The following is a 13016-nucleotide window of genomic DNA, read 5'->3' as shown; positions in this document are numbered from 1 at the left end:
GCTCACTCATGGCATCGCGCTTCATGCGCGCGGGCACGCGCCTTCACTGCACACACGCGCGTCGTCGCTCCAACCAGCAGCTGATGTGTGTGTGTGTGTGTGTGTGTGTGTGTGTGTGTGTGTGGAGGACAGGGGGACACCATGGACGGGGAGACAGCTCCCTCTGCGGCTCAGGACACGTGTTTGACTGTCCAGTCTCTGAGAGGAAAGCAGAATGTCCTAAATGAAGAAGCTTCCAGCAGAGGTCAGAGGTCAGAGGCAGCTGTGCCAAGTGACTTGTCCTTATGGAACCATGATCTGTGAGAGGTGATTAACACCATAACCAATGTTTCCATGTAGTCAAATCATTTTTTATTTTTTATTTTTATTTCCCTTCTAATCCCACAATGGGGAAATTCTCTTTTGTTAAAATAGTACATCCACTGAGCTTGTAGAAAGGTGCAGAATTACAGTATGTCTTTTCCTTACACACATTTTTTTGATTGATTGATTGATTGATTGATTGATTGATTGATTGATTGATGCCAGGATAGAGGCATAGTTATGGCAAAGTGGTGTTTATTGGGACATTAGGGACCTTTTTTTCTTCTGTGAATTTCTGACAAAAAAAACTACGACTTACTGATTTAGTGTGGATGGAGGATGTGTAGGCTGGACACTGAGGCATATAGTTGTAAAGTCCTAAGCTCCAGTTTGAGCCAGAGGGGGCAGAATTGAGTGGTTCATGATGCCAGTATGCCAGCACATCAGCTTTAGCTGCCTATTTATCTTTACATTTTAGAGGACCCAGACCACCATCCAGTGGGCCTAAATAAATATTGTTGGTAGTCTGGGCCTTTTATCGCTCCAAATAAATTCCAAAAGAATTGTATAGCTTCTTAAATGATGTTGTGTAGTAGTGTGTCAAACTCAGGATGAAGAGTAGGAACAATACAGGGTGGAGAGGGAGGGGTGATGCCATTCCAGGCCTAATCCAGGTAACTTGTAAGAAAAAAGCTGCATTTTATTAAATATGTTTGATATTGTTGGGTTATCATTCAAAATGTGAAATGAATAAGAGTGTTATCTACAACTACTTTAGTGTATGACTCTAAGTTCCTGAGAGAGTATTGGCATGTGACCTTTGACAGTTAATTATTACTTTGACAAAGGATTAGTCTTAACATCAAATCTTTATTTCAAGTTCAGTTCAGCACACAAGAACATCATCATTAATCAGCATCATCAATAAAACCCTTGAAAATAATGCAAAATCAAAGAGCAGTGGTTAAATGAAAAGCCAAACAATATTAAAAGAATCATTTCATTGAGTAATGATATAATCTTAACATGTTTATGATATGCAACATTTTATACTGTCAAAAATAACACGTACACACTAAATACGCCCTCTGCAATATTCAGGAAAGAGACAAATGCAGGGAAAAGACACCTAGATGAAAATGTGGGTCCATGATACAAGTGACTCAGCCTTACTAACCTCCTGTAGGAGGTCCTCAACAAATAAAATCAGCTTTATCATTGACTCTGATGAAAAAAACAGTTGTGTGAATGAATTGCATTTTCTTTGTTTTTCATATGTTCCTGTGTGCCGAAGCCTCTGGAACCTTCTGCTGTGGTTACACTGCCATGGCCAATCAAAATTTGAACAAGCTCCCAATTGCCCTTCCCAGTTGTTTAACTCCTGCAACTACTTTCCTGCCAGCGTCAACTGCTAGTTCACCTGCTTTTACCAGAGGATACAATGGATTAAACTCCTCAGCCTCCTCTCTGGCCTCATCCTCATACCTGGACTGTAACTTTGTCCTTTCTTCTTTCAGTTCTCTCTCATGCTGTTCCTGTATTCTATTCACCATGTCTGTCATCTGCCTTTCTTTCTCCTCTCTCTCTCTCTTTCTCTCTGCTTCTCTCTCTTCCCTCTCTCTTCTTTTCTCCTCATTCATCTCCTCCTTCTCCCTCTTCCTCTCCTCCTCTCTCTCCTTCTTCTCCCTCTCTCTCTCAGCCAGGAGTTGCTCCTGAATTTTGTTCACCTCCTTTTCATATTTTTCCTGAATTTTTCTCTCCAGTTCCTCTCTTTCTCTCCGTATTTGTTCTTCTTTCTCTTTCAGGATGCGTTGTTTCTCCTCTTCGATTGCCCTCTCGGCCTCTTGGAACATCTCGTTGGTGTAGTGGCTTCCTCCGTTCCTCTGGACTATATTTCTAATCTTTTGGAGCAGCTCACTGACCTGAGAGCGATCTTTTATCTTATTATTGAAGACATGGTACTGGCCGTTACATCTGGACACAAGTTGCTGCAGGTCTGGGCTATCATTCAAGAACTCCTCGATAGTGGTGCCTTCCAGAAGGTCCCCACCAGTAAAGAGAACCATGCTGTATTTGTCTGCTGCCTGGCCAAAGATTTCTTGAATCCTTTGCACCGTCTGCTTTTCTTCATCAGTGTATCTGCCCAGCCTGATGACCACCAGGAATACATGGGGTCCAGGAGCAACATAAGAGATGCACTGGCATATATCTTTAGCTGTTTTGTCCATGCCAAACCTGGTGTCAAACAGGCCCGGGGTGTCAATCACAGCAACCTGTTGCCCATCCACCGTAGCTTTGCCCTTAGAACAGTCCACAGTCATAGACGCTGCACTGAACTTGGATTCAAAGCACTGTCGTCCCAGAATGGTGTTTCCAGTGGCACTCTTCCCAATTCCTGTCTTCCCCACCATCACCATCCTCAGCTCCACATTATTTGTGCGGCTATTTCCTGTGTAGAAGAATGAGTGACAACAAATCTTCATCAGGTATATTCTACTCAATGCAATGTCTACAAACATGGGAGAAAAGAAACGCCTATTCAGCTGCTTTGAGAGAGCCATAAAGGGGAGTCTGGACTAAGGAAATGTACTATATTTCTCTTTCAGACCTGTCACTTGGGACAAACTGATTTATTCATGCACTGTTTTCTTTCCATGATCAGATATCCATTCAGTATACTGCTCAGATCACCAATAGTGGGACATGGCTGCAGTCTTTTTAAACTGAAGATTTCTCCATTTTTTAAGTTACCTTTTCCTTAGGAAAACAAGTAAGGGATAATGTATAGTTCGGAGGTTGTTATGGAGAAATAAACCCCGACAGGTTGTATGGAACAACCTGAAGGGGTTTATTTCTACATAACAACCGACTAACTATACATTATCCCGCTTATTACACGGCTTACGAGTGAAATAAATAATAAATAATCATCCACAATGATTCAGCAGCGACAAGGATTGCTCGGTAAAGTTTTCACTTTCACTCTCAAGGCCGGCCCGAGAGAGCAGCATTCAATAGACCCGTGTAATAATAGAGTAATAATAGTTAACAATAATATAACTGTTTGTCAATTGTAAGGGAAATTCTCCTTGTTGAAGTAGAGAGTTGCTAATTCTCTGAAGAACTTCAGAATCAGTATCATGAATCAGATCTCTTTAATACATGCAGCATGGAGAGAAGACCTGAAGTGTTCTCTCTCGTCTTCCAAATGTTTCTGACTTAAATACAAACAGAGTGGGGGTTTACAACATTTCTTTCCAGAACAATGACCTTTTGATGTTTGGTGGATCGTCTCTTTCCCAGGACGGTGACCCTTTTGCTACTTCATTAGAATGTAAATGTCGTCTACCATCTATCTTCCTGTAACACCTCAGAGGAGAGGCAATTGCCTCTCGTCTGACTCTTACACCAAGGGGTTTCTTCCCTTTTGTTCTCACATCCTGATCTGGTGTTTACAGTATATTTCTTACTGAATGGAAGACTATTTAATTTCTCACATTATGTGACACCACTCAGTAGACCAGCAAATGTGAAAAGGTTGAGCTCAATTTCAAAGCACATTTTCTGAAACTAACACCTAAAGAGGGCTCAGATTCTTTAAAACAAAATGGCATTTATTTGACTTAAAAGTGCCATATCTTGTTCCTAGTGACCAACAAATCCTGACATTTACCTGAAAAATCTCGTGAACAGACTAAAGTAATCTGAATGTAATGTCAGATTATGATTTTTGGAATGAAAGGTTAGGTTGCAAAAATTTAAAAATTGCAAAATAATAAGCATGTCTTTGCAGTTCTACTCAGCACAGGTCTATACACAGGTACAGTGGTACAGTCGTGCCAAATAGAATTTGCTTCAGCAGTGATCACTGTTATACTAAGTCAATAACTGTAGCCTACTTTAAATAATAAATAATCACCCACAATGATTCAGCAGCGACAAGGAACCTGTCGGAGTTTATTTCTCCATAACAACCTCCGAACTATAGGCTACATCATCCCTTACATAAAAACTTACCTAAATTGCTTGCCATGTTCGGGTTGTGAAAGTTGCCGGGCATATTCGGGTTGTAAAAGTTGCCGGGCATATTCGGGTTGTAAAAGTTGCCGGGCATATTCGGGTTGTTGAAGTTGCCGGGCATATTCGGGTTGTTGAAGTTGCCGGGCATATTCGGGTTGTTGAAGTTGCCGGGCATATTCGGGTTGTAAAAGTTGCCTTCCATGTCTGGGTCTGAGTACAGAGTTGACACAGCAGCTGAAGTGAGAGTTTAGAGTGTGTCTGCTGCAGCTCTTTTAACATGGCCCTATGCAACAAACCACACCCGCAACTGGCTCCACCTGCCACAGTTGTTTCACTTACAGAATGACTTTTTATTAGATGGGGTATAACTGTATTTACTGCTGACAAGAACTCAATAATTAACTGTGCATACAGTTATGATCATTGTTATCTGAAGTTTATCTTCTGTGTCCACCATTTATAACAGCTAAAACTCAAACCTTGCTCTCAGTTCTCTCACCATTTACAGGAAACAGCACAGCAGACACTGCTGCACGAAGCAGCTCCATAAAGCTGCCCCTCCTGTTCCTACCCTTAGTATTTCCAAGAAATGGCAGCAGTTCTTTTAAGTTCTGCACTCCACTGTGCACTGCTATCCTCCTATCAAATAAAGACAGAAGGGCATTGTTAGTCACTTTCCACCCACTTGTTTGCTTTTTTAAACTATCTTATTGTTTTTTGTAAATATCTTGTGTTTTTCTATTTATTTTCTATTTAATATTTAATATTTCTATGCATATTTTTCTGATTCTACTTGTACTGTTGCAACTCGAGCTGTTGTAACATGTGAATTTCCCTGTTGTGGGATAAATAAATACAATCTTAATCTTAATCTTAAAATGTGTCGTTGAAAGTTTTCAAGGTACTCATCCAGTTTTATGCAGTTTCATTTATAAGATGGTTAACTCATATATTTGAATGTAATCCACCAAGATAAAAGTCACATATGTTAACCAATTATTTATCAATCATAGTAATTTGCTTTAATGAGCATGTAAGAGCCCATTTCTATAGAATACGGAAATGTCATTTTTGGAACATGAACATTTCTTTTGACTGATAAGATAAAACCTAATGTTTTTTTTATCCTCAGAGAATCATATGGAACTTAAAAAGAGCAAAAATTAGATAAATAAATCTGACATGAATTAAATGATTGTATTTGAGTAAACAGAATTCAGGATATAACATTATTAGAAATTATGAAATATTTCAGAAGCTTTTCTGTTAGCTTGCGCAGGACTTGGTCTTTGTGCAATCCATATCAACCCTGCATCAACGCTGCCTTGCAGCCAGAGAGTATGTGCTGCAGGCTCAGGTTTTGAGATTTACAGAGTTTGAATGTTTCCTCTGAGCCATACCAGAGGTGTAGGCTTTGGGGACTGGAAAGGGTGTCATATGTCGCCCTGATCAGGAAGCTAGCCTTGCTTAGGGCATCCTCCACATATCTGCCCACATAACGGCCCTGTTGATCACAGCCACCCAGGTTGTTTGTAGTTCTCCTCTTCCATCGTTATGACTTCTGAGATCACCAAATTCAGATCTTCATGTAAATGTTGCTCCAGCTATGTTCTCATATGATATAATCCCCCCTTTGGGGTTCACTTGACCCCCAACCAAATTGTCAGTGCAAGTACGGGCAAAAAACCTAATGATAATATGCCAGGAAACTTCCCCCAAAAGTTTCCAAGACAATTATGGGCGATTGCTTCTACTTGCAGCTATGTTCTCACACGATAGGTGCTACATAAATAAAGCTATCATTATGATATTATTATTAATGTAAAAAAAAAGCTAAATAGTGATTATTTTTATAATCATAATAGATATATAAGTGTGCGATCCACAGATGAAGTCGTTCATTGTGGATTTCAAAATGAAACATTTTTTGCACAAACTATTAACAAGTAATATAAAAATGTATACAAAACTGCTGTTTGCATTTTTGTTATCATGTTCGTAATGGAATTTTTTTATTTATTTATTTATTTTTTTTACATATATTGCACCTTCTTGTGGCACGTTGTAACTACTACAAGGTGACAATACCTGTAGTGGCCCCAAGCTGATTTGAGTTTGAGACCCCTGGATTAAAGACTGTCAGAGATGTATGTTGAGGGATTTACAAACAGCTGTACTGTTTGTATGTATGTATGTATGGATTAACATGTGTATTAGGTTAATTCTCTGGTCAGTGTCTTTAACCAAGGCCCTGGCTTAGATCTGAACTTGGTGCCGGGTACTGTATGATGGCTGCCTACTGCTCCTCCGGGTGGGATAAATGCAGAGAACCAGCACTATGTTTTGTGATAGTGCTTGGACCAGAGAATTGGTGTGATGTGTTCAGTTTTCTGTGTCTTAGATAGAACTCCGAAAAAGCTAAAGTTGCCTGAGAGGTGCCTGTTGAAAATAGTTCCTGGCCTTAAGACTGGACTGGCCTTTTATTGTGTTTTGCTTTTTGATGCACACATGCCCTTGCAAAGTTGTTTTGTGTTTTGTCCTGATGATTATACATTTTGTTGTTTTTATACACTGGTCCTCAGCAAAACAGAATTTCTATTCAGTGGTTTCAAGTCGGAATTAGGGATGGGAATCAAAGAGTATCTCATGATACGATACAATTTACGATACGCTGCCCATGATAGTGATAGTATCACAATATAGATTCTGCGATAATCAATACATTGCACCACAACCATCCAACGATACGTCACAATATTTGTCCACTTGAAGAATACAAAATACTATATATATTATTCACTGCATTGTGTGGTCAGATATACACATTTTGACATGAACAGATATTTTATTAATATAGTCAATAACACAATCAGTAAAATCAATAAGACAGATTACAAATCCAGATTGATTGTTGTGACGGTAGCAATTCATGACTAAACTAATAGTTCCTGGTGTAGCCAGATTCATTTGCAAATGCACATTAGTCTGATGATACCAGACTTTTCCTAGTAGACAAACATTTAATATATTCTGCTTTTATATGAAATATCATTTAATAATTTCATGTATGCATCTTAAAATACTGCACCTTTTCCCCCAAATTCTGTAGTCCCTAGCACCAAAGTTTATCATGTTGAACAAATTCCTTCTGTGTTAGTCTGAAGTTTCATGACTAATCTAATATCTGTGAATCATAGTCATTTGTCAACTTATCAATGGTAGCCATAGTGTACATGTACTTAAAGTTTCTTCCTCTCACACATTAACTAGTTAGGTTACTTCACTTCAGAACAGTGGCACACAGAGAAAAGACAGGAAAACCAAATCAGAGAATCGTACAGTCATCATCACTCTCAGCCTGTCTTTGTGCTTGCCTTCTCAACTGTTCTCTTTCCTCTTCTAGTTCTCTTTCACGTTGTTCCTCTAGACGTCTCCTCATATCTGCCATCATTCTTTGTCTTTCCTCTTCCTCTCTCTTCCTCTCTGCTTCTCTTTCCTCCCTCTCCCTAATCCTTTCCATCTCCCTCTCCCATTCCCACCTTCTCCTTTCCCTCCTCATTTCTTCCTCTCTCCTTATTCTCTCTCTCTCTCTCTCAGCCAGGCGTTGCTCTTGAATTTTCCTCAGCTGTTCTTGATGCTCTTTCTGAATTTTTCTCTCCAGTTCCTCTCTTTCTCTCCGTATTTGTTCTTCTTTCTCTTTCAGGATGCGTTGTTTCTCCTCTTCGATTGCCCTCTCGGCCTCTTGGAACATCTCGTTGGTGTAGTGGCTTCCTCCGTTCCTCTGGACTATATTACTAATCTTTTGGAGCAGCTCACTGACCTGAGAGCGATCTTTTATCTTATTATTGAAGACATGGTACTGGCCGTTACATCTGGACACAAGTTGCTGCAGGTCTGGGCTTTCATTCAAGAACTCCTCGATAGTGGTGCCTTCCAGAAGGTCCCCACCAGTAAAGAGAACCATGCTGTATTTGTCTGCTGCCTGGCCAAAGATTTCTTGAGTCCTTTGCACCGTCTGCTTTTCTTCATCAGTGTATCTGCCCAGCCTGATGACCACCAGGAATACATGGGGTCCAGGAAGGGCGTAAGAGATGCACTGGCATATATCTTTAGCTGTTTTGTCCATGCCAAACCTGGTGTCAAACAGGCCCGGGGTGTCAATCACAGCAACCTGTTGCCCATCCACCGTAGCTTTGCCCTTAGAACAGTCCACAGTCATAGACACTGCACTGAACCTGGATTCAAAGCACAGTCGTCCCAGAATGGTGTTTCCAGTGGCACTCTTCCCATTACCAGTCTTTCCCACCATCACCATCCTCAGCTCCACATTATTCTGTCCTGTATGGGAGAATAAATACCATTAGATAAGACTGGATCTGGATTCAACTGCATCAACATCATGCAAGTGTTTACAGTCTGTGTAGAACTCTAGTCAAGACTTTAGGTCCATGATTCATCATGGAGCTATAGTGAAATATTTTAATTTACAGCTTAGGGCTATTAGAAAAGTTCTGATCAGCTTTTTGGGGCTCAGTGATATTGATAGGTTTTTGATATAGTGAGTTCCAGGGACCCACAGGTGGTCATTTGAGTGGGTGCCAGGAAATTCAGTGGCTCCCTGATAAAATTTGTGAGTTCTGACAAACTGTAGTGGTAAACTCATGTTTAATGTAATATGGTTCTAATCATGTTTCTATTCATGTGTTGAAAATGTATCTGAAAATGTAACAAATAAAAAACTAATGAAATCCCACATCTGATAACAAAACACTGACACAAACACTGGGGTGTCCCCAGAAAGATGATGACTCAGTCAGTCTAGGACTTAAGAGGACCGTAAGAGAGACGATTCGCGTATTTACCTCCGGAGAGTATCCTCTGTACTGTCCTGTTTATACCTACAGATTTTAGTTTTGCTGCCCTCTATATAGCAGGTAAATCACTGCGACATTGACTTTAGATCAAGGGCCCATCTTATTACTGCAAACACTCTCTGCTGCTCCGAGATGCACCAGCAAAGCACCTGATCTCACCTCATTTTAAGACCGTTGGTCTAAAACTAGCAACGACACTTGCGCTGCGCTGTGCACCACTTCAGCCAGCAAAAAGATGGGCCCTGATGCTGGAGGATGGCTGCAGGTTATGTTATTAATATGTTGATGAAGTATTTGGATGAAGTATTTCACCCAGCCACACCTCATCCCCCATTGATCAGAATAATAGTTCTTATGACCTGTCCTGTCCGATCAGAGGACAGAGATCCAAGGACCACATTAAGCACATAGAGACACACTCCTCCTCCTCCTTAAACAGAGCATTTTGCTCATAAAAAGTCAAACAGACTTGACACCATCTTTTTGATTATTGATCACTATCCAAGCCAAACTCCATGTAGAAAGGTAGGACTGTCAGTAGCTGTGCTGGGTTGCTTGTATCCATGGTGCCTCCAGCTGATCAATGAGAAGAGGGCAAAATCTGCACACACGGTTTATGAATCCGTTCAAGTGGTTTACGAATCTGTGCCCACAGATTTCCACATCCAGTTTTTCTACCATGTGACCCTAGGGGGGCTCCATAATTATCCCTGAGACATACGAATGCTAGTTTGAAGATAGGGGATCCAGTACAAAGGCGATTTACTGCAGCTCTGGCCAGGACTATGACTCTGGGGACAAGAAGACACAGCAGATGGGGGACAGGAGAGGAAAGAGAAAGAGTCAGCAGTGGGTGAAAATGGAATATTTTCACATCTTACTCTGTGAACTGAGGATTTATTTGGACCAAACGAGAGGTGGTTGTAGAAAGACAAATCAACACTGTTGTGGTGACTTTGATTTAGTTTCTCTCCAGTTTGAATAATGTGTGAAAGAGAAACTTGAATTCAGACGACATACGGTTGTATTTTTCTGTGTAGAAAAGGAATATCTTGCTGGTTAGTCACAAAAACTAAACTATAGCTCGTGTTTGATACAAAATCATTATGCCCGTTTTTGTAGCGTCTTTGACTCAATGCAATCTCAATTTCTTAAATTGGCCTTTCAGAAAAAGTGACACATCCTTGTGGTTCACTATCCAAATCCACTACAGCAACTGCTATTAGAATTGGAACAATTAGTTAAGTTAACTAAACTCAACTTAAAGGATAACCACCGTTTTTTACAACCTGGACCTTATTTCTAGCATAAAATACGATGCTTTACTCACCCAGATAACTTTGGTGTCATTTGGCGTCGTTTGGACAAAATTAGATCCAGTGTAGCGCCGCGTATATCCATATAATGCGAGTGATCCGGGCACCGAAGCGCGGCTTATATGAGCATTATCTGCCACGAAACTAGTTCATTTCACCAATATTTTGTTAGGATACGCTAGTGCTATTCCCCTCTGAGTCCGGGCTCGTCTGTTGTCAACATCCGGGGTCTGTAGGCTGACCTACTACCTCTGACCTGGAAGATGTCGTCTCTGAGCTGCGCGCGCAGCCGGCTTGTTTACCTGTAGCTGCTACTGCTAGTTTGACCCCAGATGTTGATAACAGACGAGCCCGGACTCAGAGGGGAATAGCACTAGCGTATCCTAACAAAATATTGGTGAAATGAACTAGTTTCGTGGCAGATAATGTGTTATATAGAGGCTGTGTGTCGCTGCCCCGTCACTCGCATTATATGGATATAGCGGCGCTACACTGGATCTAATGTCGTCCGAACGACTTCAAATGACACCAAAGTTATCTGGGTGAGTAAATGATCATATTTTTTGCTAGAAATAAGGTCCAGGTTGTAAAAAATGGTAGTTATCCTTTAAACAATGGTTCATTTCCTATTGCATAAAAACCAATAGTTGTACTACAGTTCAGTCCCCAGAATAAAATGTTGACATTTAACCATTCTGCAAATGACTGATGTGTTTACATTTGTGTCATATATACCATATTGACATTCCTACAATACGTGTCATATAATGTTCACATTATATATTTATGACCAGACTGTATTATCACAAGGTAGAGGGGATGGTGATGGAGTTAAGCCAGGCAGCAAGGCTGTCAAGCCAATGACGGCAGAGCGAGCCTCCGCTCCAACATTTGTAAGTGTGACACCACTGGATATTTTTCAGGAGACAATCTGGACAATTTAGATGAAAACAGGCATTTTAAGAAAGAAAAAAATTGACATTTTCCAAACCTATAACAAACGTTTTGTGTTGCCTAAACCTAACCAGACCGGCTCAGTGTGGTCACACCATAACATTTAAATTAAACCTACATAAATTGTAAAGGTTCAACATATCATTAGTTTGCAGAAATGTGCATTGCCAACATTTATTCTAGAGATGAGGTTGCATTTACCTTGTGTGGCAGTGAGCAATATGTTATCTTATCCATACTTTATCCACTGATACTCTTCTAATGTTATCTTTACAACTTTTAAACTTGAACTTTAGCTTTCAAATAAAGCTAACCATCTGCCTTCACTCCAGACTGTCATCGTTGAAATAGTTCTGATTGAATGCCATAAAAAACAGAAATATATGTTATTAGTACATTTTTTCAACATTCACTGTTATTCTTGTGACTGGCTTTATACAATTCATGAACATTGTTAGCAGTGAGCTGAGAGGTTTTAGGGTTGCTGAAGGATACTATGTATAACACATTAGAGTGTAACTAACAGCATGAGCACATATCATCATGACTTACCGTAGTATTTGCTGGTCATGTTTGGCTGACAGAGAGCAGGTGCAGTTCACAGTTCAGAGCCTTTCTGCTGCTTGTCCTCTTCATCAGATGGCCCCATTCAGCAATCCACACCTAGAACTACTTGAGCAGTGAAACTGAAACTTGGCTGGTTCAGTTCAAGCAGGGTTTATTAGTGTCTAAATAGGAATGTGCAGACATGTATAGCTATTTTCACAATTTATCTCCATCTGTTATCTGTCATCTGTGATGACTTTGGAACAGACTTTGAACTACAACTGTTTTCTATATTTCATTGCCTCAGAGACATCAGTTCAGCTATAATTAACATATTACTGTCATCAGTCATACAATACCCAAAACTGAATATAGACAAATATATTCATATAGGTACAAACATACACACACAAAGATTTTTATAGTAACAAATGTAATATTGTTACCTGCAATGGCAGTCACAGTTCAGTGAGCATTTGCTCTGTCTGTTTTGTATTTTTAACTGCAGTGGAGGATGATAACGTCATGCAGTAAGGATTTCCTGTTTAAGTTTTTTATCCATAAACAGTTTCCTAGAATGTGCTGGGTGGGTTCCTTCCTCAATGTACTTTAACCGTATGGAGGACACAATCTGACTTGTTCAGAAGCAGATAAGTACACGAGTGAAAAAGGTAGAATGGAGAAAGAAAAAATAAATAAATGATAAGTGTTGATTTGTGATTTTTCCATTACCAGGGTTAAATTTTTTATGACCAGAATTTATAACTTCTATAAAGTTATATAATCAGTCAACTAAACATAAAAACAAAACACTATATAGCTCCATTTAAACATACTTAGGCATTAATTATTTCTATATTATAATCCAAAAGCTTATTTTTCATATGTGGGTTCAACACTTCAACACTATTCAGGTCCTTCTGATATATCTACACTGCGGCTGCTGCTCACCCCTCCCTCCACCATTTACAAGAAATGGCAGCAGTTCTTTCAAACTGCAGGG

At 40.0% G+C, this 13016-nt stretch overlaps 1 protein-coding gene across 1 annotated transcript; it reads right to left on the bottom strand.

The window, feature by feature from the left end:
• Window positions 1–1196: 1196 nt before the first annotated feature.
• LOC311263959 (GTPase IMAP family member 8-like) lies at window positions 1197–12113 on the bottom strand. Its single transcript, XM_084364401.1, has 5 exons — window positions 12020–12113; window positions 7863–8661; window positions 4895–4962; window positions 4321–4557; window positions 1197–2752 (listed from the first exon to the last, which is right to left on the bottom strand). Exons 1-5 carry the CDS (start codon window positions 12036–12038, stop codon window positions 1638–1640), a joined length of 2238 nt encoding a protein of 745 aa, XP_084220527.1. The 5' UTR covers window positions 12039–12113; the 3' UTR covers window positions 1197–1637.
• Between the last annotated feature and the right edge of the window lie 903 nt (window positions 12114–13016).

Source organism: Pagrus pagrus (genome assembly GCF_965226575.1).
Source record: "Pagrus pagrus genome assembly, chromosome: 2".
NCBI classification, from domain to species: Eukaryota; Metazoa; Chordata; class Actinopteri; order Spariformes; family Sparidae; genus Pagrus; species Pagrus pagrus.
Note: the sequence above shows the minus strand (reverse complement) of the source record. Positions and strands in the feature narration are given on the sequence as shown.